This window comes from Corapipo altera, unplaced genomic scaffold (assembly GCF_003945725.1).
Source record: "Corapipo altera isolate COAL_440 unplaced genomic scaffold, ASM394572v1 61411, whole genome shotgun sequence".
Classification (NCBI taxonomy): Eukaryota; Metazoa; Chordata; class Aves; order Passeriformes; family Pipridae; genus Corapipo; species Corapipo altera.
This window is the reverse complement of record NW_020884875.1, coordinates 15,333,877-15,361,444: the sequence shown is the minus strand read 5'-3', so window position 1 is coordinate 15,361,444 and position 27,568 is coordinate 15,333,877. Positions and strand designations below refer to the sequence as shown.

Below are 27,568 nucleotides of genomic sequence, written 5' to 3'. Positions count from 1 at the left end.
CCGTAAATATTTAGGAATTTACACACCTGTACTGATGTGAGATAGCCTATTCCCAAGGATTTATGTAGCTGTACCTGGTCAGGTTGTTGGTTGTTCATTCATTTGATTAATCACATTGTACTTTTTCAGACTAATATCACAAAGATCATGGAATCATTAGGGTTGTAAGGGACTTCTGGAGATCATCCAATTCAACCACCCCTGCCAAGGCAGGGTCACCTAGAGGAAGATACATATAGTAAGACATCCAGGTGGGTTTTGGCTGTCTCCAGAGGGGAGACGCTGCGACCTCCCTGGGCAGCTAGTTCCAGTGCTCTGCCACCCTCAATATAACAAGGTTGTTCTTCATGTGGAAGTGGAACTTCTTGTGTTTTAGTTTATGGCCATTGTCATCCTGTCACTGGGCTCCACTGAACAGTCTGGCACCATCCCCTTGGCACCTGCCTTTGAGACATGTATTGATGAGATCTCCTCTCAGTCTTCTCTAGACTAAACAGGGCCACAGGCTCCTGTGCTAGAACTCTTTTTCCCCTCTGAAATAGGTGAACCCTGTCAGGTGTCAGTAGATCACTCCATAGTCAAAAGACCCAAAATTTTTCTGCTTACACCAAACTTGGAGCCACCCATTGACCTGATGGAAGTGCGTATTCCTGTCAATGTTATTCCTTGTTATCAGAAGAGAGTAGAAGACATGGAGGAGATAAAAATGTAGTGATGAAAACTTCAGACTTTATAGATGCCTGTTGATGAATTGTTAATTTAAGAACAGTCAAAGTCAAAGATGTGGGTAGCTGTATTTTGCCCTGTATATATATGCATTAGGTGGGGAAACATGCTTATCTATGATTAAATAAAATATGATTTTGTTTCTTGTGGATTCTTAGTAGTACCCAGCTATAATAGCTAAAGAGAAAGAATGACATCATTACTATAGCAGGTATTTGTTATGCGAGGCTATGATTGTATTGCATTTCTACTTGTCATCTGCTGTGAGATTTAAGAAAAATGACCCAAGAACATGTTTTCAAAGATCATTTCATTACAACTTTTAGGCAAAAATTAAAGATGAAACTGACTAGACTTATTTTGGACTAGAAATCAAATGGACCATTGAGTAGGTAATTGGTTAGACTTAGGAGCAAAAATTCATACTGTAATGTGTGTGGGTAAGGTTTAAGATATATTTATTTGGCATTGCAGAAAATGCTGCCAATATCCACTTTTCAACACCTGACTTAATAAGAATTGTAAATAGGTTTGCAACCTTGCTTTAGCTGACATATTTGGAATGTCTCCTACAGATATTAGGTCCATTGAAACTGTCTCAGGATATATGCTTTTGGCCTTTACACCTAGGAAACTAAGTACCGGTTGCCTTGCATGTTAGACAGAAAGAACAGGTCAGTCTCAGTTGTTAAGTTTCTTTTCTGATCCTGAGGACAGTCAGAAAGAGCTACCAAAAGGGGGGATACCTAGCTGGTGTAGGTGTCTAGTGCTTTCATGCATTTATATGGAAGTAAAGGCAGATCTAAAGAGAGAGTCTTTGAGCAGTTGTTGAAAGTTTTATGTAAAATATACTTACTGGCTTACATTTCCCTGTGAACATTCATATTGTTATGAGATAGTTGTTACTCTAGGAGTGCCTTACATCCTAGCTTTTACCATTCTTAGTAAATTGTATGAGAGAAATTGTCAGCTTAAAGCCTGTGGCTGTATCCATGGTGCAGAGCTCAAGTCCTCCTGGAGCAAGTGAGAGGACAGGCTGTGGTTGGAGTCCTCCTCTTAGCCCTGAGGGGCGAGCAATATTTTATCCCACTGCTGCACTGGCCCACTGCCCTGATTCTGCAAAGAGGAACTACTGTCCCCTCTGCCCATCTGTGTCAGGGCATCTTGGCTAAATAACTCCTTAACTCCTCCTGTACAGCCAAGTCATATTGGCCTGAAAAGAGCAGTGGAAGGAATTGTAGTGCTTTAGTCAATATAATTTCTGGAAAGGGTGTGCATGAGGAAACAGGATCACCTCTGGAGTGCCAGCAACTCTTGACTCAGTTTGCAATTTTGGCTGAGCCTTCAGGATTCCTCGTTGCTTGGGTTTCTCAGGCAGAAACATCCTTTAGAAAGGACATCTGCTGATTAAAAGAGCAACAACCTTTGTGTAATGAAAGCAGAAATTGGCTTTCAATTATTCAGGGTGAATAGAGTGAAAGTACTCTTATTCAAAGTTGCTGTTGCCTGAAACGGATAAGACATCCATGGTTTTAAAAACAGTGACTTTATTTCCTGAAAATGCAAGCCTTGTGAAATCCTACAGCTACATCGTTTTAATAGAAAACCGAGTGTTTAATATCTGTTCAATATTTAATTTTCCTTTTCCTCAGATATTTTAAACCAAAATCACAATGGGAAAACATCCCTCTTTTCAAAATGGACTCTGATGATGGTTTTAGATGTAAATTTGAATTCTGGAGTGATGCCTGAAGTCTGGACATTCACTGGGAAGTGCTTGTCCTCCCTACCCCACTCAGCTGGTTCCCTTCATCATTGTCTTTCCCAGAGCAGTTTTCTGACATTTCCTTTGGGTATTTTCCATATGTAGTATACTGGATCTGTCTGGAGTCAGTTAATTTCCTTCGTAGCAGCATATATGTGCTACACTGTGCTTTGCATTTCTGACTAGACAGTGTTGATAACAAAGCAGTGATAACATACCAGTGTTTTGGCTCTCGGTAAGCAGTGCTTGCACAGTGTCAAGGCTCTCTCTTCATCACCCCACAAAAAAAAAAAGCCACTAGAAAGATGATGAGCAAGAGATTGGGAGGGGACACAGCACGAACAGCTGACCCCAACGACCAAAAGGATAGTCTGTACTGTATGATGTGCTCAGCAGTGAAAGCTGAGGGAAAGGAGGAAGATGTAGGGCCATTTGTGGTGGTGGCATTTATCTTTCTGAGTGACTGCTACACATACTGAGAACCTGCTGCCCAGGAAGTGGCTAGACACCTGCCTGCTGATGTAGTGAGTACATTTTGTATTTTGCTTTGCCTCTGCACAAGGGTTGTTTTTTTTTTTTTATAAAACTGTCCTTCTCTTGACCCAGGAGCTTTTCCGTCTTATTTTCTTCCCCTATGCTATCTGTGCTATTGTGGGGGCAGCTGGATGGCCATCTGTGAGCCAGCTAAGGTCAACCGACAAGATCTGGGCAATGAAAACTCTCCCAAACCCAGACTGCCAATACATACTCTTTCTTCACTCAGCCTGCCCATGGACACTTGATTCTTGAATCTTGCATGAGAAAGAGAAGCTAGTCATTAAGAAGGAAAAATACTATAACCATTATTCTGGTTATTGTCTTTTCTTCAATTGTAAGCACTTTAAGTCTTCTCTGTTGGCCCATTTAGTCTTCTGGAGCCTTTTGGAGGTGGAATGAGCTTTGCATTTTTAGCATGCAGTATGCTTAATAAGTGCTTCAAAAGCACTGGTTTTAATGTGAACTTTCACAAAGTGTAGAATAGAGTGTGAGTTTCAGTGATACTGAAATACAATGACAGCTGATTGTAGCAGGTGCTGATTTATATTCCGTTCACATTAACTTCAGGGAAATGCAATCCCTGAGTTGAAGGGAATCATATCCCTGCGCTTTATTGAAAATCACACCAGAATACTAAAAAAATACACGTTAAATTGTGTGAAGAATACATGAACACTTGCATATGACAGAAGTTGGGTAAATTACCTAAGCAGCTCATAAGGCTGGGTTCTTTTTGTGAAAAATTGCTAGTGTACTTGGGATTTAACTTCACTGAAACTCAATAGGATGATAGCCTCAAAAATTACATGATCTGTTTTGAACATTTTACTCTTACCTATTTGCACATTCTCTCTGTCAAACTAATGTAAAGATGGGTGCCACTTGATTTTTTTTTTAAGGGTGTGGAGGAGCGATACACAGCTGGGATGACCAGCTTCTTAAAAAGATTTCAGTATCCCATCAGGACATTTGTGTGGGTTTCCACCCTTTTACAAAGGTACTTCAGCTAAGCAGAGCATGCAAACATTTGCCTTTTTTATGTCTTTGTCTGTGAACACTTCTTTCCGCTGTTCACTGCGCCCTTGCAGACACTATTGCTTAGGGATGCCAGTGTGGTTTCCTGTGTCTTTACCTCAGACCTTAGTCAGTAGCCAACTTTGGCTGCCAAACCCTGCCAGCACAGCAGCCTCCTCTTTGCAAAGTAATAGCTGTGGTTAAGACGTCATTCTCCGTAAACCAATTTTGGCAAGTATGACAGCTTAAGGGCAGGAGCTGGACTTGTCTTTGGGGCCTAAGCCATTCAATTAGCCTTAATCTTCCCTCTTATTAGCTTGGCTTTGTGGAAGGTAGATGGATTCACTTTAACAAGATGAAATGAGCTTTCTTTTTGGTCTTTTCTTTTTGGTCACAACCACAAAAGACTTAGGAAATTCTGACTAATTACTATGCCTTGGGCTGATGAAAGGAATAAAGAATAAAAAATAAAATTGAAAGAAAAATGTCTGAGGCTTTGAGAAGAGTGGAAGCATGTATTGCCAATAAAGATTTTAAATATTTGTGGCTGTTTGTGTAATTTTCCCAGGGTTTGCCTCTCATTGACATGAAAAGCTAAGTTGGAAAGACAAGTAGAAGGTTTTGTTTGGACCATGATGTAATAATGTTTCAGCTTTTAAGGAATTTAAGTAGGTAACAACATGAGGAATACTGATAGTGGCCTCCTCCAAAAGTCAGTTTAAACAGTAAAAACTACTGTCATTTTATTATTGTAATGTACCTTGCTGGCCATGCATTTCATAGAAATTTCCAGAGAAGCTGTGGTATATATGCAGGTGAATTTTAAGAAGTAATTTCTCAGCCTAGAAAATGTTGATCTAAACAGCTCTGAGGTATTCTTATATCCTGAATTGAGAAAATGCATATTCCACATAAGTAAGTAGACCTTTCTTGTAGGAAAAATGTTCTCTTAACCACAGGAGTTTCTTTTATGAGTTGCACTTGGCTTTTGGCCTCTGTATATTTTTAACTATTAGTTTCATTGATCTTTATGCTTCCTTAAGGACATGACATTCTGACTTTATGACAGAACAGTTACAACTACTGAATCCAGGGTATGTTTGAGCTGATTGCTGTGAAGGTGGAACCACAAGGCATTAGTGTGGGAACATTTTTAATTATGAAAATAACATGTGTCAAAACTATTTTCTTGACAAAGTACTTTTGTTTAAGGAAAAAAAAATCTTTCCATTTTATGTGGAATGAAATTTGCATAATGGTTTGATATAGTGCTACTGTAGCAATTCAGACTTGGCTAGTGTCTCATAGACATGCTTGAAATGTATATGTTAGTTAATAAGATTGTCATTTGAAAAGGCAATTGTATTTTTACTGAGAAGTTTTTGAGATGATAAAGGATATTGATATTTAATGAAGCATGAGACTTTTAAATGAACCATGAAACCAATAGTTAAACTAATTAACTGAATATAAAGCCTCTTAGAATACATATGTTATGTGGGTTGTGTGGTTGTTATTTCTGCCTCGTTAAACTGACAACTAGGATAACATTCTCTCACCTTTAGGAGAAACAACGTTGAATAGCATCTTGTTTTTAATGCTAGGAAAAAGAAAAACACGTTTGTACTGCTCAGAAAGTCAGGGACAATGCTGTTTCAAAAATTACCTTGTGGTGTCCTTGAACAATTGCCTTTATCTGGGAAATGTAGATGTACTAAGTGTGATTGCAAGTTACTTAGACTCCTGCTTCCATACTGCAAGAGCCAGTTTCTGCAGCTCTTTGCATGTTAACATTTGTCACCTGTTCTAAATTGGTATCACTATTCAACGAGTTTGCTTTTTTTTTTTTTCTCTCCTGCTTGTATATTTTGGTCTCTTAAAGGAGGAAAGATGCTTTTCTGAGAAACAGTGGTCAAATACCTTAAGTTATATGTAAAGATTTAGAAAGAGAGTCTCACATGGGATTACAGTTTAACATTAAACAAAGACTTTATTGCATGCTCTTTTTGCTGAACCAGTATCTGTTGCTGGATCATGGCATGCAGCGTGGTCTGACAGTGATGTGTTATGGGGCAAAGACTGAGACCTGGCCCGTGAAACCTCCTTGCTTCTTTCTCCTCTGCTCAGGACTCCTGCGCTGTAGATGGCAGGTTTTACTAGGGGGATGTTGTCATACAGTGTTGGAGTTAAGGCCACCTTAACCTGCTGAGGGTCAGTCCCCTTACTCTTGATGCTCTGTTGCATCCCTGTATCTAAGTGGGTAAAGGAGACAGAAGATCTTCCCCTTGCCTGAGGCCTGAAGGAAGAAAGGGGTCTGCTTCTTTCTTCCCATTACTCACTGCCCAGGCAGTCAGGCTGGCAGGAAAAGCACAGGAAAGGTGTGCACAGGGAAGACTGTCCCCGTGTTAGATAGCAGTCCAGTAAACACATCAAGAAATCAGAAATTGCTGTGCAAACGGGATACATTTCTGTGCTGACTTGCTTTGAGACGTGGAATGATAATGTCTTGAAAGTAATGGATCTACGTGTGCCCATAGTTACAGATAGTGAAGTTCCTGCATGGTATTTTCAAAAACACTAAGAACGTTCAGATAACAGAAATTATCTGAGCCTCTTTTAATTAAAATTGAGGAACAAAAATTTCAGGAATTAATGGAAAATATGCCAAGAATGTATTTCGAACATGAAGAAAAGCACAAATGTGCAGTGAAGGTTGAACAGTGCTAGAAGTTGTAGGAGATCAAGTGTTATGGAGTCCAGAGAGTTGTTTTTTCTAAAGCGTTTTATTATTGCTTCTCCATAGTTGCCTGCATTGCAATCAGATCATATCAGCAAAGAAGTATTCCAACAAAACGGCTGGAATTGATCCACTTATTTTGCAGATGACTGCAACAGTGTTTAATGGGCAAAATGTTTCCCTATTGATTTCATTTGAGTCTTAGTTCATAATATATGAGGAAGTTTTAGCAATATTATTTTTTGGTTTGTTTCTCAAGCAACGCTACTTGTAAGTGAAATTACAGTCTGTGCTCTCACACTCATACAGATACATGCTCTGCTTTAATTTAGGTCAGATTCAGGCAGTAATTGCCCAGTGGCACCGGAACTGGAATGTGTTATCTGTAATTCCAGTACAATTTTCTTCTGTTCTTTCAAATATGTGTATATTTCCATTTTGATAGTAATAATAATAATTTTCTCTCAGTTTGTACAGTAATGATACTTTAAGAAGATGGCCAATACTGACACTTAAAACATGAAATTTGTTGGTTTTTTTCATCTGATACTATTCACCATTAGATTCATATAGCAGCAGATTAATAAATTACATTGCTAGTGGAGTTTCTCTTGATTAATACCAATTATTTGAGTATGAGGCTTGCACAGTGTATTAATATTTCAGAAATACAAACTAAATGGTCAAGCTAAGTTTTGTAAATAGAAACTGGTATGAGTAACTAATACTATAGAGAAGCGGTAGCATAAACCAAAGGTGTAAAGCTGTATGTTTCCTGTAATAGAAGAGCACATACCATATTATCCTAACAAGGACAAAAGCAGAAGTCATCTAATGTCACTGATAACAAATAGGGAGTTACCCATTGCAGCTAAAACATTTATATTTTAGTTCAGTTAAACATTAACTTCTCTGTGCACTAGTTAACTGATAACTTCTTACTCTTATGCAAAATAAGAAAACAAAGTAGCTTTCAAAATAGTGTTTTATTAAGTGAAAGGTCTTCCTGATATAAATCTGATTAAAAATTAGTATGAGGTATTATGGATGTCTGTAGATCTAATTGAAAATTTTTGTTTTACTGTGTATGTGTTTTCTCCTGGAAGTTTCCTGAACCTGACTGTTTCATAATATATTCTTAGTTTAGTCATTACAAGACCACTGTTTTCATTTGTTTAAATTTAGTGGTTAAAGTGTGCCATTGAAGTAGGTGATCTCATTGCTGTCTGCTCTAAACCAGCAAAGTTAATCACCTGTGAGGTATTGTTTTCACTGGTCAGTTCTGGATAATTTTTTACCTTGGTTCCAGTTGAAGGCAGACATTGTTTTTCATTGTGCTTTGTCAGTTTCTTTTGTCTCACGGTAGAGTTGCTGAAAGTACATGCTTGATTACTTCATACAATGAATGGCACATAGCATTGGAAATTAGTGGAACCTAATTTATCAAGTACACTCTGATAGTGAAAAAACTGCCTTTCCAAGACTCAAAACATGGAGAACCTTCAAGTGCATACACAGTATTTTCTCATAATAACATGTTATCATAGAATGTTCTGTTTAGTGTATTTTCTTGAGATTATTTTTACTGATTGTAAAAATTAAGTCTCTGCAAATAGTTAAGAACATGAGAATTGCCAATACTAGTCAGGTCTGTCTAACTTGGTGTTCAGAGTGGATACTGCCAGAGGATTTAGAGGACTTGTTACTAGCAAGGCATTGCTAATTTTAAGTGTTAAGAAAACCATAAGCTACTATCATAACCATTAGGATCTTTATTTCAGAATTTTCTCTTGAACTACAAATCCTTGATTTTTTATTTTGTTTTATTTTTGAAAGAAAATAAATGCTAAGAATCACTGTTTCATTAGCATGTACTGTCTGTGTGGTGTAGCGGAGTTGAGAAACTACAATATTTTGTAAGACTTGCAATAAAAATGATAATTTAACAACTTTTTGAGTCATAGTTTAATAATTTACTTGTACAATGAAAGATTCCAGATTGCATGCCATAAAAAACTGCTCATACCTAGTGTAATTGTGATTGAATTTTTGTGTAGTTCACCTAGAAATATCAAGGTCTCCCAAAAGGATTTGGGCTCAGGGTGTGATACCAATTTGAAAAAGCGCAGATTTCCAATCAGGCAAAGATTTCGTCTGATCATGTGCTCATAGAGGCAAATGACAATATTCCCCCTATTCTGTCTTTGTTTTTTAATTTTTTCTACTTAGAAGGTCGAGTTTAACACACTTAAAGAGGGTTTCAAGGGGTCTGATATCCACTGCCCTGTGGCTAGTGTCTCTGTCTACATGGGTGTAGTGCAATCTGCCTCTTAGATGACTGTAGAAACAATAGAAAGGCGACCATTTAGTGAGAGGACAAAGAGACAAGTCTAGCTCTCTGGCAGTCATTGGTAGTACAACTAAAATTGCTGCAGGGGAAATCTGAAAAGTTTGGCAGGCTCAAGGTGAGAGGGATTGGGATATTACTGTGAGGAAACAAGTCTTCGATGCAATTATTTGAGTTTGTTCAGTCAGCAGCTACTGCGAAACCCCTCCAGCTAGGGTGATAATAACCCTGCAGATACAGTGACACACAGAAAAGACGTGTGTGGTAGCTGGCGACTGCAACATCCAGAAGATTAATGGTGTTGTGAAAAAAGATCAAATTTGGTTTGAAAAGGCCTTGCTGACTTACAGCTAATCTGTGTGAAGAATACATTAACACAGTCTTGCTTACTGCTTGGTCTCTGTCCTCTTTGTATATTATTTATTGTCATACAATGTGCTTTTTTATTGTGCCCTTTTCTCCACATTTTGCTGAATAGAGTCCACACAAACAAGACTGGAAAACAATAATAAGGGAAACATTAAAACCAAGCATTTCCAAAGCTCATAATGTGTACATTTTCTGGGTACATCAACACAGAAAACCCTCTAGGGAAATTAACTTTTGCTCCTTTATTGCAATTCTTTTATTCCTAGCTGTTACTCTAACAATAACAAAGGACAAGTTTTAAGATATTTTCAATAACTTTCATAATGATTAGTTCAGTACCTGCAAAATTTATTAACCTAAGAGATGTTAGAATTTTATCTGATGTTATGTATTTGGTATGTATGTTATGTGTTTCAGAATACCAAATAATTAAAACTGGTTTTTGTTGACTATGATTTATAAATGGGAAGCATAGATTATCATTTCAAAGCTTTGGTGAAGCAGTTTCATTTTTTTAACTGGAGCTACTGATCAGAATTAACAAGTTACTATTCTTGACATGGAGAAGTAAATAAAGGAATTGGTTGGTTTTCAATTAATATCTGATAAAAGAAAATGTGTTTAAATTGAACTAATTTCGTAATGGACTCTTTCTTTAAAAAGTATAAGAATTATATAAATTAATCTCATCTAAAATTCTGTGTTTCTAAATTAAAGTAGCTGTATTTTTGTGAATTCTTTAAATGTCTTCAGAAGATTGCAGTAAAATATTTTTTCATTTCAAAGTTGAGTGAAGCTTAGCTATTAATCAACTACAGAGAATAAAGAGGGAAAAAAGGCAAGCTAATGAATGAGGAAGTGAGTGGATTAAAATATTTCCATTAAATATTTTTCCTGTTTATACTTATTGGCTATTACTGTTATTTATTGATAAAGAGCGGCTTTGATTTATGTGTAATATATTTATTTGGAATAAAGGACTTGCTAATCAGCTGTAACTCTTCCTGTGAGCCACCTCAGGACTGATTCCATCTCCTCAGTTATTGTTGCCTTTGTTGGACTGCCTCCTGATTTATATCTTAGTATAAAAAAAAAATTACTTCTCTTGCTCATTTAAAATATTAGTTTCACATATTTTTCTTAGAATCTACAGCATCATTTAAAACTCACTGATGTCCTCGCAAGAGTTTCCCATTTATCAGCTGATGTGGATTCAGGGCATTAAGAAATTTATGATTGTCCTTTCACTGTCCTGAAATTTTCAGCCTTTGGGTCAATAATACAGGAGACCTGTTGTGAGGGCTCCTCTGGCGCTGTGGGTATATGATTCCAAATGCTGATGTAGGATATAGTCATTCTGACAGTTCAGATTTATCCAGTGCTTTTGAACACACTTTCTGACAGCTTGCCTTTTAGCAGCAGGCTGGTGTCAGGTCAGATGTCCATGTTGCACCCCTTTGGCTTTATGCAAGATCAGATGTGGTCTGTACTTTTGTAGCTGGCATTAAGTCAGCGTAAGCTTCCCATCTTGTGCTCAGACTTAGCATATGTGGGATTGTATGCTCCTGCCTGATTCAGATCAAACTAATACTGTTTAGTGACTTGCAGGGTACAGATGAGGTATTAATGATGGTCTTCTGACACTGCTTTTATGAAGCAGTAGATAAAATGTTATGGCTGTGTTTTGCAAAGCATCAGTCTTTTACTTTGCAGTCTCTGGTGGGAACTGATGCTTTATTTATTCATTCATGGTAATCTACCCCACGCACTTTTAAGTGGAAGAATTGGTATTTTTCCTGATAACAGCAAATGTTTGTCAGTGGTAAAAAGAAAAAAAACCTTTTCCTTCCATTTCGACCTTAGAGAAATGCCCAGGCAAGTGTTTATAAGGACTAGAGTCTTGCCTTGCTTTTGTCTATCATTCCAGTAGTACAATCTCTCCAAAGTACTCCATTTCTCATTGTTTCCTTTCAGTGACTAGTGACCAGACCATCTTTGGCCATCATCCTTACCCTAACATAACAAATTCTCTTAACCACTCTCTTCATCCCTGAGGTACTGAGAGTGTCATAAATGCCTTAATGAACTTCTTTCTGCAGTTCACAACCCATTTGAGCAACCTGGAGAAAAACTTGCATGAGTTGTGCAACCACATCAAAAGTAGATTTAATTTAAAAGAATGGTTTGCATTGAAGTACTTTCCACTATTAGTCCTGATTTTGCTATCCTGCTTTGTGCAGTATTCTGAACACAGGGAAGCAGCTAGAAATGTGAATTGCGTAATTATTAATTTCTAGCTCTGATGAGAATTTGGTAGATATCCAACAACTTCCATACTATGACCTACATTTTAACTTTCTCATCTCAATGCATTTTAAGGAAGAGAATCTTGTAAATGACCATCTGTGACCTGCATCACAACATAAAGTACACAGAGCATTTTGTAGGTGTGTCCCTGTATCAGTTTGAGTCATGGCAGCAGTGATTAAGAACAGATTGTGGCCTTCAAAGAAAATCCAGTATGCGTAATCTGTGGCCTTCAAAGAAAGTCCAGCATGTGTCTCTCTTTGATTCAGCTCAGATTCCTTTCCCTAGATCTCTGAGGGAAGCTGGGTTCTGGCTGTTACCCTCTCCTACCAGTAAAACTACTCAGTCAGCATTGTAGTTTGTGTGCATATCGATGGTCCTCTTACTTTTTGGATGGCTGGTGTAGGAATAATGGAAGGGCTGCCTAAAGCTATGGGGTTTTCAGGGCATGGTGGTTTTCCATCAGCGTCCTTGGGTTCTCTGTTCCTGCCTTCTTCAGAGAGAGCTGTGCTTAAGACCAGGCCTGGCCCCCCAGGTGAGGGCTGCTCTACTACCCGCTGATGCCTGGTCTTTAGTTTATGTATTTTAGCACATTTTACACGTGCAAAATTTATTAATTCCCTTGTAAAACATTGCTTGTAGTATTTGGAGAAGATTGCAAAATTCTTGTTTGGTTCCCGGTTTGTCCTCATCTGAGGATTCTCATCACTTTCCTGACTTTGCAAAGTGATGTGAGTTCTGTGGTCTCTCATGGGTTCATGAGAGATGAGTCCTAAAACCTGCTGTGTTTATTTTTAGGAGGTCTTGGTTACGGACATGAGTGCAAGTCCATTGGAAAAGGCAGCTACAACAATGCAATAGTCACCAGCATTCCCATGACAGTTCAACAGCTGGGACCTCTTCCACCTTCTGCTCATCAGGTTTCAACAGCATGCAGCCAGATCAGCCCTAGCTTACAGAGGTCTATGGATGCTTCCAGCCTGACTGCTCCTCTGTCAGATACAAGGTCCTGAGTTGCTTCTTTGTATTCAGACTTTAAAAAGAGGAGGTTTTAATTGTTTCGTAATTAAAATACAGACTTTCTGATTATTAAAATCAGAAAATCATGCTCTTTTATGCTATGGAAAGTTGAATTCCATGCATTTTAATTCGCAGTGATATTGTAGCTATTCAGCTAAAATCATACTGTTTGGATCATTCAAATAATGGGTTAAATTTGGCCATGCGAAGTCTATGGTTGGTAGGACTTTTTTGTTAGATAAAGACCTTTTTATAGTCATGTAACTAGATTTTTGTGCTATGTTGGTGTCTGTCAAGTAATTCACTAAGGTCCAACAAAAAATGGGATAAATGCTCTGCTTATGTTCCTCTCTCCTCATCAAATACCTTTCCTTTCAAATGATTTGTTTATATAATTAAGTTAATCACGTCAATTGGCCCTGAAAACTTGTTAATTTTCCTAGTTCTGGTGAGTAGTTTAGTGAAAACTATGACCTCTTCCTGTAAATGTTGCCTTTTTATGTCACAACCCCCCCGATAAATATTTATTCATTAATTTTAAATGCTTAAATTTTGAAATAACGACTATGAGTATTGTCAACAAACAAGAATGAAAGGAAAACAGTTATTTGACAACCTTCATACAAATACATTAGGCATGTCCTGTGGATGTTAGTTAAACACAGAGTGAGAAAACATTCTGATATGTTATTTCTGAAACTGCGTTCGCCATTGCTTACCGAGTTGAAATGTAGCTTCATATTTACAAAAGACCACAAGAGTCTTTATTCTCAAAACAGTTTACATTTTACTGTATTGCTTTATTACAAACTAAGGAACATTCTTGAAATAATTAAAATTGGTATTATATAATTGAAAGTAAACCTTGCTTTACTCTAAGATAATTTTTAACATTTCTGTCACTTCAGTTGTGAAGATTTAGTCCCCTGGGAAAATTTACAGAATTAATTATGCTTCTTAGGTAAACATGTCAGTAAAAGCCATTCAGTGCTAAGATGATGCCAAATGACAAATCCAAAGACATGTCTTTGAGATGGAACAAAACCGATGCTAGAAAAATATAATTAAGTAGTTGTTACTTGCTTAATAAGTTTTAGTGTACCTGCATGGTTCCAAACACTGATGTGTGGTTGGATGTACTATGCGAGTACTGAGTTACACATTTTTGGTTTTATTGCAAAGAAACATTTACTAAGGGCAAAGTAAAGTTGAAACTCTGTCAGAATCAAGGCTCTAGTGTCCCTAGAGTATCTTTTAATGATTTATCAGTGAAGGTGTTATAAAGTAAGTTTGTCACACAAAAAAAGTAAATTTCAACAGTTTTGACCTCAAACTGACTATTTTGTAGGGCAAAACAAATTTAAAGTCAGATTTTAATTCACAGATTGTTGAAACAATTTGGGGCTTTTTGTTCATTTGTAATGTGTTGTTTTCGTTGCTTTTTTTTTTGGTGTGTGTGTTTTTTTTTTTGTTTGGTTGATTTGGTGTTCTTGTTTTTTGTTTGGTTTTGGTTTTGTGTTTGGTTTTGGTTTGGGGGGTTTTTGAGTTTTTGTTTTGTTTTTTTGGTTAAATTCCTTCAACTGTACACTGCTTTTGGCTAAACTAAGTTGACTCCATGATCCTTCCAGGGCAGAGTGCCTTTTCTGGATTTTATGTTTCACGTACCATGAGCTGTGTTCCAGCAACTCCATCTAAACCAGATTATTTACTGAATTGACCGAAACCAAAGTGAATAGTATTGATTTTTGTGGATGGAAGAAAGAAAAAAGTTGGCAAAATTGGAGTTCTGCTACAGATAGCATCAGATTCTGGTGTATAGACCAGGAGGGATAAAGCCTTCCCTGTGTCTTTGAATTTCTGCAAAACTTTTTCAGAGTGTTCAGTTGTGCTACTTGAAACCAGATGTAATACTGCCATTTACTTTGATGCAAGTCAGAAAAGGACCTAAGAAAGACCAAAGGGTTCTTGGCTAGTAAAATAGAAGGCTATGAAAAGAGAGGAAAACATAGTTTTTGCTCTTCGATGTTTATGTTTAAGATTCTGGGTTATATTTTGGCACTGTGGCCTCTGTACACACAGGGAGAATAGAAAGTAATTGCAAGTAATGTCTTATAAATGTTAATGAAAGATCTGGTCCAAACTCAAACCTGTTTAAATGACAGTAAGCAGATAGGCCAGTTAATACTGTCTGAGAATCTGGCACTCTGGTAGAACTGGCCCTTCATTTTCATATTAGGTACATTTATTTCCTGGGAGAAAACTACTTAGTCACAGTGTGAGCTGAGTTTTAAATAAATCTTTGGGGTTTTTTTGGAGCTGGAATCTTTATTACTTTTGAATTTAAATGCTGAAGTGGGGACCAAGCTTCTTCAGATTATCTTACTTACTGTATACTTGAAATTCTGGACCAACTTTTTATTTTTGTCCTGTTCTGAGACTTTTAAACATATTTTTTCTTCAAATTCAGTGACGGCTAAGTCCGTTTGTGTTAGGCATTAGTAGCTTTTTGAATGACACTGGTCCTACTGTGCATCTGATTAAAATTCTTGTCAGTACAAAAGTAGACTTGTACTAGATCATTGATGCATGACTTCTTTTCCTCTACTCATAGAAAATAAACATTTAAATAAACAAAGTGACAAAACACCCCCAGTCTCCCCTTATATTCTCTAGGTATAAACATACATAGCCTAGCATGAGGAAATCAAACCTTACTTTCTTGCTCTGTTGAAAACTGTGGATCTGGGGTCACAGTATACTAACATGATTTAACTGCCCTATCATGAGCTGTGCTCATTGATAACAGATACCCAACAGCCTAAATCAACTTTTTCACAAATAATTATCCTTTTAGATCTAAATGGTACACAAGATTGACCTGATAGAGCAATCTCATTTTTCTCATTTCTCTCAATGCAAATTGTACTCAGCATGTTCGTTAATTGTGCTTTTTATCAGTGGTCTGTTTTGAAAGTGCCATTTAAACTGATACGGAGTAACATAAGCTCCATAACAATATGCTGCACTGTTATTCAGTCCAAGCAGGATGTTTCTTATTCTTATACAGCAAATTAACCATCCATTACAAAGCAGATACCTTGCACAAAGGAGCATTTACCTGTTACCCCCACTGGTCACAACAGCAAGGCTTGGTGTTCTTTAAAGCTTCATTTTCTCTGTGAGCTATCTCAGTGTACAGACATAGCACCTGCAAACTGCTTCCTTTGTCCTTCAGCATGTGCCAAGCTTCCCCTCCTGTGTCCTTGATCCATCACTAAAATTCTGTGCTTCTTCAAAACTGTATTGTAAAAATAATAGAATGAAGAATTAAGCCTCAAAAGATAAGATGTAGAGGCATCTTGTGTCTCTGAGATTGCTGTGTTTATCTAGATACATACCTGATTCTTCCTATTGTTAGAGCCCCTTAAAAATTTCCTACCAGCCACTACTGGCTGGTAGGAAATCCAAGTCTGCCAGAGTATAAACTGGAAAAATAAAGACATACATCCACTTGATCTCTACCCAGCATTTGCAGCCATAAATCAGGGACTCTGATGTCCTTGTATTTTCTTTTTGTACCTTTCCATAGAAAGCAATGTTTTTTAAGAGCTTATGAGTTAGGGTTTTTAAGTTACCTGTAGAATATTTGCAGCATAAAGAAGTTCCATAATATCCCTATGAAAAACCACTGATAACAACAACATTACACTTTTGTGAAAAATTTTAATTGCTGACTTGGATACAGATACATCGTCAAATCAAAACTAAATAAACCCCTTCAACCAGTTCTTCTACCTTACTCATTTATTTTGTTTGTTTTGTAAAGTTAGATATTATCTATATTTATAAACTTGATATATAAAACTTCTCTAGGGAAGTATTTGCATTACAGTTGGCAAAATCACTCAGGTTAAATATTTATTCTCTATAAATCAGTTTTTTCCCATTATTTTCAAGCAAAAATAATAGATGACTCAAATTAGTATGAGTTTCCTATAAGACAAGAACATAATGCTTTAGCTTCAGAAGTCCAAACCTATTTACACCACAACTGGTGAAAAGAGTTACGTTGATTTCTGCAGTGGTGTATCAAGAATCTTTACAGCAATTTTTCTTCAAAATCTTGAAGTTTTAAAATGGGTTTCTGAGTGACCTTTTTGCATATGTATGCATATGACCTTTTTGCCTCTAGTGGTACCTTAACTGAGTGTGCTAAAGTTGAGTACCTAAAATTAGGGACAACTTTTCTCACATGTATTCTTAATTTTAATGTGTGCATGGAGTGAAAGAACCACTGCTGAATTGTCTAACTGCTTATTTACTTTTTCATGCCTTTATTTCAGGTCTCACTTGTCACATGAGTGTCTGACATCTACAACATTAAGCTTCTCAGAACATCAGTCCACTTTGGGTGTTAAACAAGAGTGGTCACATGGGTACAGGACACTTCCTTCTCTCCCTCCTGACCATGGTTTACAAAATGGCACTGAGCTGGGGGATCTAGTAAATTTTTCATCTGAAACATATATGTCCAGTAACTGCATCTCTAACTCATTACTGTCCTACTTATATGACATGGAAAATAAGCATTCCCTTTACTCTAGTCCTCACCATTCCTCAACCCCATCTCAGCCAGTCCGCTCCAAAAAGAGAGCACTGTCTGTGTCTCCTCTGTCTGACGGCATTGGGGTCAATTTCAATACAATCATCCGTACATCCCCAACCTCTCTGGTGGCCTACATCAACAGCTCCAGAACGTCGCCAGCAAACATCTCCCCACAGCCTGAGGTCTATGGACATTTTTTGGGAGTGCGAGGAAGTTGCATACCCCAAAACTGCTCTATTCCAACTGCACAGAAAGGCCTCCTCATGGCGAATGGCAATGTCACCTTCCCAGGGTATGCTGAGAATGGAGCCAGTGAGTACCAGCGGATGCAGCACCTGGAGCAAGCCAGCTTGCAGATGACTGCCACAGGTAACATGGTGATCCAGCAGGGCATGCTGCCCATGGAGAGCCAGGCAGTGGGAATCCTGAAAAATGAACAACTGGATGACTTCTCAGGCCCTATCGTGGACATGCCTCCTCCACCCCTGCAGCCACCACCACCTCCTCCACAAGGGCCGCCCCCACCATACCACGCACATCAGCACCAGCATCCACACAGCCTGCCCAGCCGTATTCACCCACTGCATGTGCCTCCTCCTGCCCCAGGCTCCCTGCTGGATGAAGAGGGTGAGCTAGATGATCTCAGCAGCAAACATGGCTGTCTCTGGGTTGACTGTGGTAAGCTGTATGACCAGCAAGAGGAACTCGTGCAGCACATAGAGAAGATTCACATAGACCAGAGGAAGGGAGAGGATTTCACTTGCTTCTGGGCAGGGTGCCCTCGAAGGTACAAGCCATTTAATGCCCGTTATAAACTGCTGATTCACATGAGAGTCCATTCAGGAGAGAAGCCAAACAAATGCACAGTAAGTCTGAGTTCTTTCTTTCTTACCAATTGAAGTCTCTCCATTACTTATGAAAGTATGGAGAAGTTGTAATTCTGCCTTTTTTCCCCCCTATTTAATAGTGTACTTTCTAAATTAGTCTGTGAGAATGAATGTTTCTGTCTTTCCACCTAGATAGAAGGGAAAAGTATTCTTTAATTCGATGCATACCTACAGATAGGATTAGACAAAATGTTATTTTCTAAATTTATAAACTTTTACTGTAGACTGCAAACAGTGACATGGTGGACCTTCATAAAGCAAAAACTAAATACTTCCATGAAGGATACATGCAGGAAAGGTGCTGCAGAATAAATGTTGCAATTTGTCCTGACATATTCTTGCATCATGTTACACCTCTTTGATATGAGGAATTTTCAGGATCCTGTGTAATGATACCATGAGAAACTGAGAAGAGCTGGGCATTTTTTAAGGCAGTTGTTTGTTTTATTGCTAAAAAAACCCAGACCCACAGCCCTGTTTCCATGAATATAGTAGGAACAAAGCACATAATAATTTTTCTGTTCTCAAATACTAGCAGTGAGCATTCAACCCCTAAAGTCATGTTTTTCTTGCTGTTTTTCTTAGGGTCACTGCAAGTCAGTCTCACACATAGATAGTCACATGGGGTAATAATCTATCTGTTAAGAATCAGTTTATGCATAGTCTCCAGTGCACCATCTATAATATATGTAATTCAGATTCTTGATTTACCTTACATATGGTCTGTATTTTGAATGACAGTAAGCTTACACTTACTGTGTGTTTATTTCGTATCAGCAGAAAGCAACCTCACCAGTGCTGTTTTGAGTCCTCAGCATAAACTAACAAAATGATAAAGATATAATTTCTAGGCATAAGTGCTGATTATTACTCACTTGAGAAAAACATATATGTTTTCATTTGGTGAAATATAAATTGGTGCTTGGAGTCTATTTCAGTGTGTGCCTTGTCGAATAATTTTTTAACAATGATGTAGATGTTTGCTTGTACAGTACATAGAGAAAGTTTATTTCTTTCACTTTTGTTTCTTCAGTCAATCACCTTCAGGAAGAGTGGTTATCTTCCCAGATTTCTCTCATGAATTTAAAGGACCTGGTAGAGATTGTGTCCTGACATTAGAAAGGCTCTTTATCCTTCCCTTTTGTCACACCAGAGCTTTAACTCAGGCTCCCTGGTCTCTGAATATTTTTTTAAATTCTGTAATATTCTTTTTATGCTCTTCAGATATATTGGATCAGACTGTTAATTTTAGTTCCTCCTCAAGGATTTCTCGTCAACTTTGCAGGGAGAGAGAGAATGAGGAAAAAAAAGAATTATTGTGAGTCAAGAAAGTAATTTTTCAAGGGAATATCACATGGAATTAAAGGTACTAAACCAGGCATCACGAAAACTCACAGATGAGTGAGGACAGACAACAGTGTGAAGAAAGAGGACGGGAATGGTGAAAGAGCACTGAAATCTAAGCACCTAGGGTCTTTCTAGTCAGAGAATTATGATAAGGGATCCTGTAAGACTGAGGAAAGCATTGTTTTGGTAGCAGTCTATACTTCTTGCCCTACCTGTTTAGAAAGGGTACTTGCTGACCTTCTCATGATTGTAATTCCTCCTTGAGGATTCTGTAGCTTTGAAGGAATTATCAATCACTGATGATTAATAATGGATAAAGTACTTCATATGATGAAGTTTTTGAAATTACTAAACTGAAACTAAAGTTCATGCCAAGTTCATGCCAAGTCACCAGAAATGAGAGCTATTATCTGTATTAGCTTCCCAAAGAGTGATTGCTTTTTAAACATTAAAAGTTGAGATTAATTTTACTGAACTTAAGCAAGTACTGCTGGATAGCACCAAGAAGTTTGCACATCAGAAGGAGCAGCCAAATATTTAACTTGCTTTCATGTTTAGAATTGTGATGAAATATAGAAATATTCAGGGTGGTATTATAACCCTCATAATGTGGGCATGCACCAATGGCATTCTTTATCAGCGTGTCAGTGAAACAGCTTGCTCCTTTCTTTCTTTACCATCTCACAAATGGTATGAATTTAGAAAAATGTATTTGGCTTTCTGTTGCTCAGGGGCCATGGTCTTTTGATGTATTTAGGAAACTGTACTTCAGCCAAACATCATACCTTTTCACCAAGCAGTAAAATTTGCAATCATATCAATACAATTTAAGCTCTTAAACAGAGATTCCAGGTGAGATATTGGGAGAACATTTTGAGCAAGATGATAATGAAGTATGATTTCTGTAATTCATGAAAAATTATGCAAAAGAAATCTGAAACTTTTCACCAAACCTGTATGAATTTATGCTTTTAAATGTAAAATGAAAGCAATCAATTTGTAATCTTTATTTGTCTACCCAGGGGTTTTCTATAATTTATTTTCTGGTTCTACGTGTAGGATACCTCTTTCTCTAAAATTATTATGAAGTAATAGTCTACATCCACTGCAGTTCGCAGACTAATAACAGGCAGTCTAGTAGACCTAGCAGAAAAAGGGAAGAAAAAAATGTCAAATACATAGCTATTATGTGAACTAACCAGATTTACTACAGCGAATATAGCAGAAGTAATCAGATATTAGGAGGAACTCTCTTAATGTATATCAAGGCATCCTGTAATCAAAGGCAGGCCGTTACAGCAGTCACCCTAGTGCCATCACACACTAATCATTATGTAAGCATTGCATGTGTTGATGGTTCCTAGCATTTTGCAAGAGACAATCTTCTCATTAAACATATATTGCAATAGGTGCTAGTCAGTATATTTATCATGCCATTATATTTATTTGTCAGTATTATTTCTCTCTGCACAGCTATGTATTGAAAGAATATTATTATGCACTGTGCTGCATAACCCAGTGCATTGCTGTGATAGTTAGTGAGCTTTATATCAGCAAGCTTTACAAGGTTTCGGTGGTAAAAGTTCAGGGTTACTTCCAAATTGTGTTGTTGTAGCGCTAGTAGAGGTAATGTGAAATCAGATACGCGAGTGAACTTCATAAGATGAACTTCATAAATTCACTTTATTCTTCTGTATTATCGTTCTGTGATGATGAAATCATATAGTTAAGAGACTTGAGGAACAGCTAGGACTGCAGTATTTGATATGCTTATAGTTAAAATCAGAGCCAAGTAGGATATCCCTATGACCTCAGCATCTGTTTTGCACATCTGAACTAGTATCTGTTTATCTATGTAAGAAATATTTGGAGTCATAAACTACAGCTACAAGCAATACTCTAGTCATTAGTTCCTGCTTGTTCTGGGTGAGCAGTCATCTTTGATTCTGAAAGATAAAACTGTTGAAGGGTGAGTAGTAATTGGATAGCAGCACACCAAAACATGTAATGATCAGGATAATCAGATCCAAAGTTAAAGATAAGCACTTTTAAGGTCAATCCCCGAACATATTTGTTCCTTCAGTGCAAAGGTAACTGGCATGAAGTGGAAAATAATTGCATACCAATCCTGATAGATTTGTTTCAACCTGTTGTTTTTGAGTTGGGCTCTTTTTTTCCATCTTTAACTGAATTTGCTGCTGATTAGGTCTCATCAATTTGTTTCAATATAATATCTCTGTGTAAGGAAAAATAATAGTGTATTTTTCATTCATGTCCATTTTCAGAAGACTCGTTCTTGTTCTGAACAATAACATAAAACCCCTTTGATTTTAAAAAACATTAATATTATGGAGTCCTGCATTTTCTTTTACCAGTGTAGGTGACTGTAGTGGTTTGAACCTTGTTTTCCCCCAGAGGCTGAAAAAGTGGTAACCCCCAGGGGTGGAGACCCCTGGAAGTTTTGAAGTTCTGCCCAATTAGCGCTCCTGCAGAAATGTAAACATATCACAAGCACCGGAAGAGAAGGGGTTGTAGTTTGGTTGAGTAGAAGAAGTTGCCATGTTGTGAGACCACGAGGAAAGGGGCCCGGAGCCCCTTGGGGCCTCTGGCCCCCCCCCAGCTCCAGCTGGGGGCTACAGAGACAGAGCAGAAGCGGCGGCAGTGTCCAGAGACTCTGGATAAGAGCCAGGACAGATAAGAACTGAACCGGAGGAAGCAGCAGAAGAGAGAGCCCGCAGCAGAACTTCAGAGTTCTGGGGGTAGGAACTGTACCAAAACCCCAAACTCCTTGAGACCTCCTGGAAGGAGGAAGATGATAGACTCTTGCTTGAAAAGAGCCTTGGAGTGCTACAGCACTTGCAGAGAGGAGCTGAGAAGCTCAAAGGCGTCCTGAAGCTGGACCGGGACGGAGAAGGAATGCGGGGGGGTTGACCTTGGCCCCCCTCGCTGCTGCTGCTAAGCTAGCAGCCTTGAGACAGAGCACGGAGCTCTGCAAAGGGGAATTTGAATCCCCTGAGGAAGGGACTTTCACGAAGATGCCCCTGCATTTCGTGATATACCTGTGGTGACGCGAGTCTGGTCCCTGCTGGCAGCCCACAGGTGAGGCCTTCGCTTGGACCGAAGGAGAGCCGAGGGGCTTGGAGACCCCCTTGTGTGTACTGAACAGAGATCCAGCTACAACAATCCAGTTACTGCTGCATGCATGAGATGAGGAGACCTGCTGCCTTAGAAGAGATTCCTGAGAGACTGGAAGGGATCTGTCCTTTTTTCCCTCCTGGACTTTTATTTGGAGGGGAGAAGAGATCTGATCCTTTGTAAATACTATATGTCATGGTAGAGATAGTTGTGATCGTGTGTATAATGTGTTATAGTATTTATTTGTACAGTCATTGTAATATATTCCCTTTCCCCCATTCTGAGTCTGGTTGTGTTTTGTCTGGAAAAAAACCCATCTCACATTAGGTTGAGATGTGGGAGGGGGGATGGAGCTAGGGAATTGGATTTTGGGGCTATCTCAAACCATGACAGTGACTGTACTTGGCCTTGCTTTATTAGGTGGAAATCTGTGAAGCTGAAGAGTAGATGCATGCAAGAAATTGATTCATTTGGAATAGGAATTCATTAAATAACTGTTAAAATACATTGGGTTCCCTTACTGTTCTTTAAAACATCTTTCAGGTTCTATTCCAACTTATTTTACCTGGAAAACATTCTTCTTTTCAGTGACCTGCTTTAATGCCTAAAAAATTATTTATGACATGGTAATACATATTTAGTGCCTATTCCTAAACTTCTGTATATGAGGTAGGTATGGCATGTTCAAATGTGTTTATCCATTAATCTGTACATTAGCTTGAACTTTGTAGGAATAAGTTAAAGAAGAAAAATGTGAATGAAAAAATAATGTTGAAATACAAGCAGTAAGTACACCAGTGGCTGAGATATATATAATCTGTAACATTTGCCAGCAGTTACCACACAGTGGCATTTGAGGCTTCTGCAGATTTCCTTTGGATTAGAAAAAAGTAGAATTCCCAGTAGCTGTGGAAACTTCACAGTGGCAATTGGCAAATGCTGACCTTTTGCTCTCTTTGTCTCTACCTGTGAACTCATTTTCTGCTCAGATTCCCTTCTTCTAAATGAGCATTTTTACTTTTTAAGTTCAGCTGCAACAAGAGGTATTTAATTAGCCTTATTGTCATGCTGTGCAAACATTAAGCTTATATATTTATTCTAGTGAAAGCAGCAACAGCAGGTAGTTAAGAGATAAATTCCAACTATCTTTTTACAGTTTCATTCAGATACACTAAGAATGCTTCTGCTTTTGAAACTGAATTCAGTCTTTGTTGTTTTCTGTAAGTTCTGAATTGTGTTTCAGCACAATGCCACTAGTATTATTATGGAAGGTGTTACATGGTAACTTTTTTTTAGCATAACTGCTTGATGTGATTTAAACCGATGAAATTGCTCGTATTCCTGTCAAATTTGAAGCAACATCCATTTAATATCTGCTAAATATCTGAAATTATCCCACAATACATCAGTTTATGAAGCACCTAAAACAGAAGCTATAGTGAAAAAAAAAAAAAGAATGTGAAACTTAAAACAGTTGTATAACTTTTTTTTTTTTTGAGACACAAGAAAACTTCTTTGGGTGAGCATGAGTATTTAAATGGATTTGTGTGTGTGCTATTTGAAGACCATATGATTGAAAAATGGTGTTCAAGATGAAGTTTTGTTTAAAACCAGAAATGCATCCTGTAAATATGATTGGGAATTTTTTTTCCATCTCCAGGCTTTAGCAGTGTGTCTTCATATGGTGTATTGTATCTGGCATGTGCAAATATTTTATGTACAGTACATGCCGCTGATTTTTGATAAGAGAAGACCATATCACATCCTAGATTGTACTGAAATCTTGACAAAATAGAAACAATATAAAATTTTCGAATTTGTTTTTGCTTACATGCTTGCAAAAGAACTTTTCACTATGCTAAAGTAGCATTTGAGCACTTTGTCATAAACAGTGTCAAAGGAACAGTAATTTAATTGTCAAGTTGCTGAAAATTAGAAAATACCGAGTTTGTAGTTACCTGTTGCTGATTTTTTTCACTAACTCAGTAAACAAACTGAAACAGAAATAACATGGAAAAGGCAGAGATATGTGACTAATTAAACAATATCATGGTGTATAGATAGAGCAAAATTGAGTTTTAATTTGCAATCATAAAGCTAAGACTTCCTAACTCTCACAAGTTTGTGCAGTCGTAGTAACCTACTGTTTTTGGTTATGATGTCTGAGCTGTTTAAAGAAAAAACAAATTATGAATTCTGGGTGTGCCTTCACAAACAGTTCAAACTCATGTGATCACATCAGATGGCATGTAGCCCAAGCTAATAAAACTTACCTCTCAGCAGTGGTAATAATGCTCTTTTAATATTATTCTTTCAGTATGAAATACATAATGTGTCCATAATTCAAAACGTAATGATAGGTGCTTTTTCTTTGGTCGCTGAAGATGCACAGCTTCCACTGGAGTTCAGCGAGCACATGAAGGCTTATGGAACCCAAAGTACTGACCCTAAATATCAAAACATCTCTTTATGCATTAAAAAATGCAAAGCAAGCTCCTTTCTACATGCAGATGTAGAACTCATGCTAGTGAAAAATGATAGTCAAAGAGCTGTATTTCATGTTACAGAATAAAAAATTTACGGAACATCTAATTTTATTCTTGTTCTTCTAATGAATAATTTAATTTTGATATTAAATACTTCAACCAGCTTTTCTTACCTTTTGGCTTAGATAATTGAAAAGTTAAAACAGAACTTTAATGAAATTTTGCAAGCAGGCATGTTTTTACTTTCACTGTAATCCAGAACATGACTGTGAAGCATCCAAAAATAGCAATGAACATTCCAAATTGCACAAATATTTCTGTTTGTATGGAAAGGTTTCTTATTTATTACCTCTCTGTGCTTGTGGATAAGCACAAAGATTATATTTTACTTACTTTTATTTCCCTGTAGCATCATTTTTAATAGAATATATTTTAGATATTTTTCATTGCTGTAGCAAACTACAAATAAATGATAAACTTAAAAAATGAAGCACTCTGTAGTTTCATCTACTTGAAGTATGGAATCCTAAAACAAACTTTGCATCTGCCAAAATTTCACCTGGAAGAAGTTTAGAGGGTATTCTGGAGTTTGGTTTTTGTTTGATTCATTGGTTTTGATTTTCTGTTTTGTTTGTTTGTTTTTTAAACTTGAAATTAAGACTAGAAAATTATTTGAATTCAAAGCTGGGGGGGTGATGGAGGCTAGGAGACTAATGCTAATGTTGTGGTTTTGGAGCACATTTGTGTTACGTATTTGGAAATTGGATTACTCTCCAAGCCATAAAATCTTTTTAAATAACTTCTACTCTTTTCTGTCAATTTTACTTTACATTTTCAGCATCCTTGCTTGGTTGATGACTCAGTGTGCGTCAGGAACAGAGAGAGTAAACTTTGAAGCATTCAGTGGTAGAAAAGTCTGACAATATCTGGTGGGAAAACAGAAAATGCAAGTTATGATACCGGTACAACAGAAACAGACAGGGACCTTTCCCAGAAAACATTATTCTGTTTTAAAGGGAAGAAGAGAGAAGTAGAGGGAACTAGTTAATTGATTGTGCTGTGCATTGCAGTGTTACTTCTTCAGAAAGGAAATACAGTTTTAAGTAAAAGTAAACATACTGTCGGCTTTATTCAGGTGATTGACACTGATTTCCTAAGGATTAGAGATTTAATTAATGCTTCTGGTGTTCTGGAAAACTTCCCAGACATCTGAGTCTTATGGTTTATCTGTGAACATAGGCGTTAAAAACAAGTGTTGAGAATTAAGCTGCATAGAACAATCATTGGATTATTTGTACTGAGTGATTAGGAAGTGGAAAAATGCCACATACCTTTCTGCACTAGTTAAATATGTTGCAAAATGAATGCAAATATATTCTGAAGCATTTGGACATACTAAGGTGTTCTTTGACATTTCTTCAGCATTCAGATCTTATTTCAGATATTTTTACTGACCTAATGTTTAAAGGACTCAAGAGAACGAACTGGTCCTGTGAACTTTTAAAGGGTAAGTTGCAAAGCAATAGTCTGGTAGACATTAGAGAGATTCCTCCAGGCAGAGTCTTGAAGTCTATGACGCACAATTCAGTGATTCCATTGATTTCTATGACATGTCTTGAACACAGGTTTGCATAGAGTCATAGAATCATTTGTGTTGGAAAAGACCTTTAACATCACAGAGTCCAAATGTTAACCCAGGCCTTGGGAGAAGAAACTGACCCCCACTTCACTACAACCTTTTGGGTAGTTGTAGAGAGCAATAAGGTCTCCCCTGAGCCTCAAGCATGGTAGTCCAAACGCTGAGAACACAAGAATCATCTTGATTTACTCTGATCCCTGAGCAATTCTATTTTATAGTCATTATAGTCCCAATTAGGTGTGGAGGCATTTAGCAGATGCGAAAAGCTTGTGTACTTTTATACACAGATACTTGCAGGGTAGGTTTCCAAAGAACTTGAACAGTATAAAGATTAAGCACTGTTCAGAACATGGTTATAGCAGACTCTTCATGTAAGTGGTTGAAATAGACATCTTGTACCAAGGATATTACCAAACAGAGCCAGTGCAATGGAGCTCTCTCTTCCAGAAATGCAGTTGCTGTTCATGTGTTAACAGTGTTTGAATAACTGGTGAACAAACCTTTATGACCAATCTGCATGGAAACAGGGTGGTCTTTTTAGAGATAGTCACTGTGAAGGTCTGTCTCTGTGTCTGTGCTGAACTAAAGAAAGGAAATTCAGAAAGAGGAGCTAGTGAGGATGCTGTGACTGTTTTGTCTAGAACTG

The 27,568-nt window shown here is 37.6% G+C and overlaps 1 protein-coding gene and 1 long non-coding RNA gene across 8 annotated transcripts in view; one reads left to right on the top strand and one right to left on the bottom strand.

Annotated features, from left to right (window-relative positions):
- The window catches only part of GLIS3 (GLIS family zinc finger 3), a 181,186-nt gene that overhangs the window by 24,182 nt on the left and 129,436 nt on the right, over positions 1–27,568 (top strand). For all 6 annotated transcript variants that reach the window (XR_003526237.1, XM_027634714.1, XM_027634710.1 and 3 more), the window contains exons 2-3: positions 12,601–12,808; positions 17,166–18,294. Coding sequence is in view for 5 of the 6 variants with exons in the window: in XM_027634714.1 (XP_027490515.1) it covers positions 12,678–12,808; positions 17,166–18,294 (1,260 nt within the window). In the remaining variant the exon portion in view is untranslated. The remainder of the gene's footprint in view (positions 1–12,600; positions 12,809–17,165; positions 18,295–27,568) is intronic.
- On the bottom strand, positions 20,693–26,838 carry LOC113943226. 2 transcript variants are annotated; one of them, XR_003526240.1, is made up of 4 exons: positions 26,615–26,838; positions 26,114–26,209; positions 21,786–21,898; positions 20,693–20,805 (listed from the first exon to the last, which is right to left on the bottom strand). It is a non-coding gene; the product is annotated as an uncharacterized LOC113943226 (long non-coding RNA). The 2 variants fall into 2 exon arrangements; XR_003526241.1 differs by lacking the exons at positions 20,693–20,805; positions 21,786–21,898 and adding an exon at positions 24,866–25,244.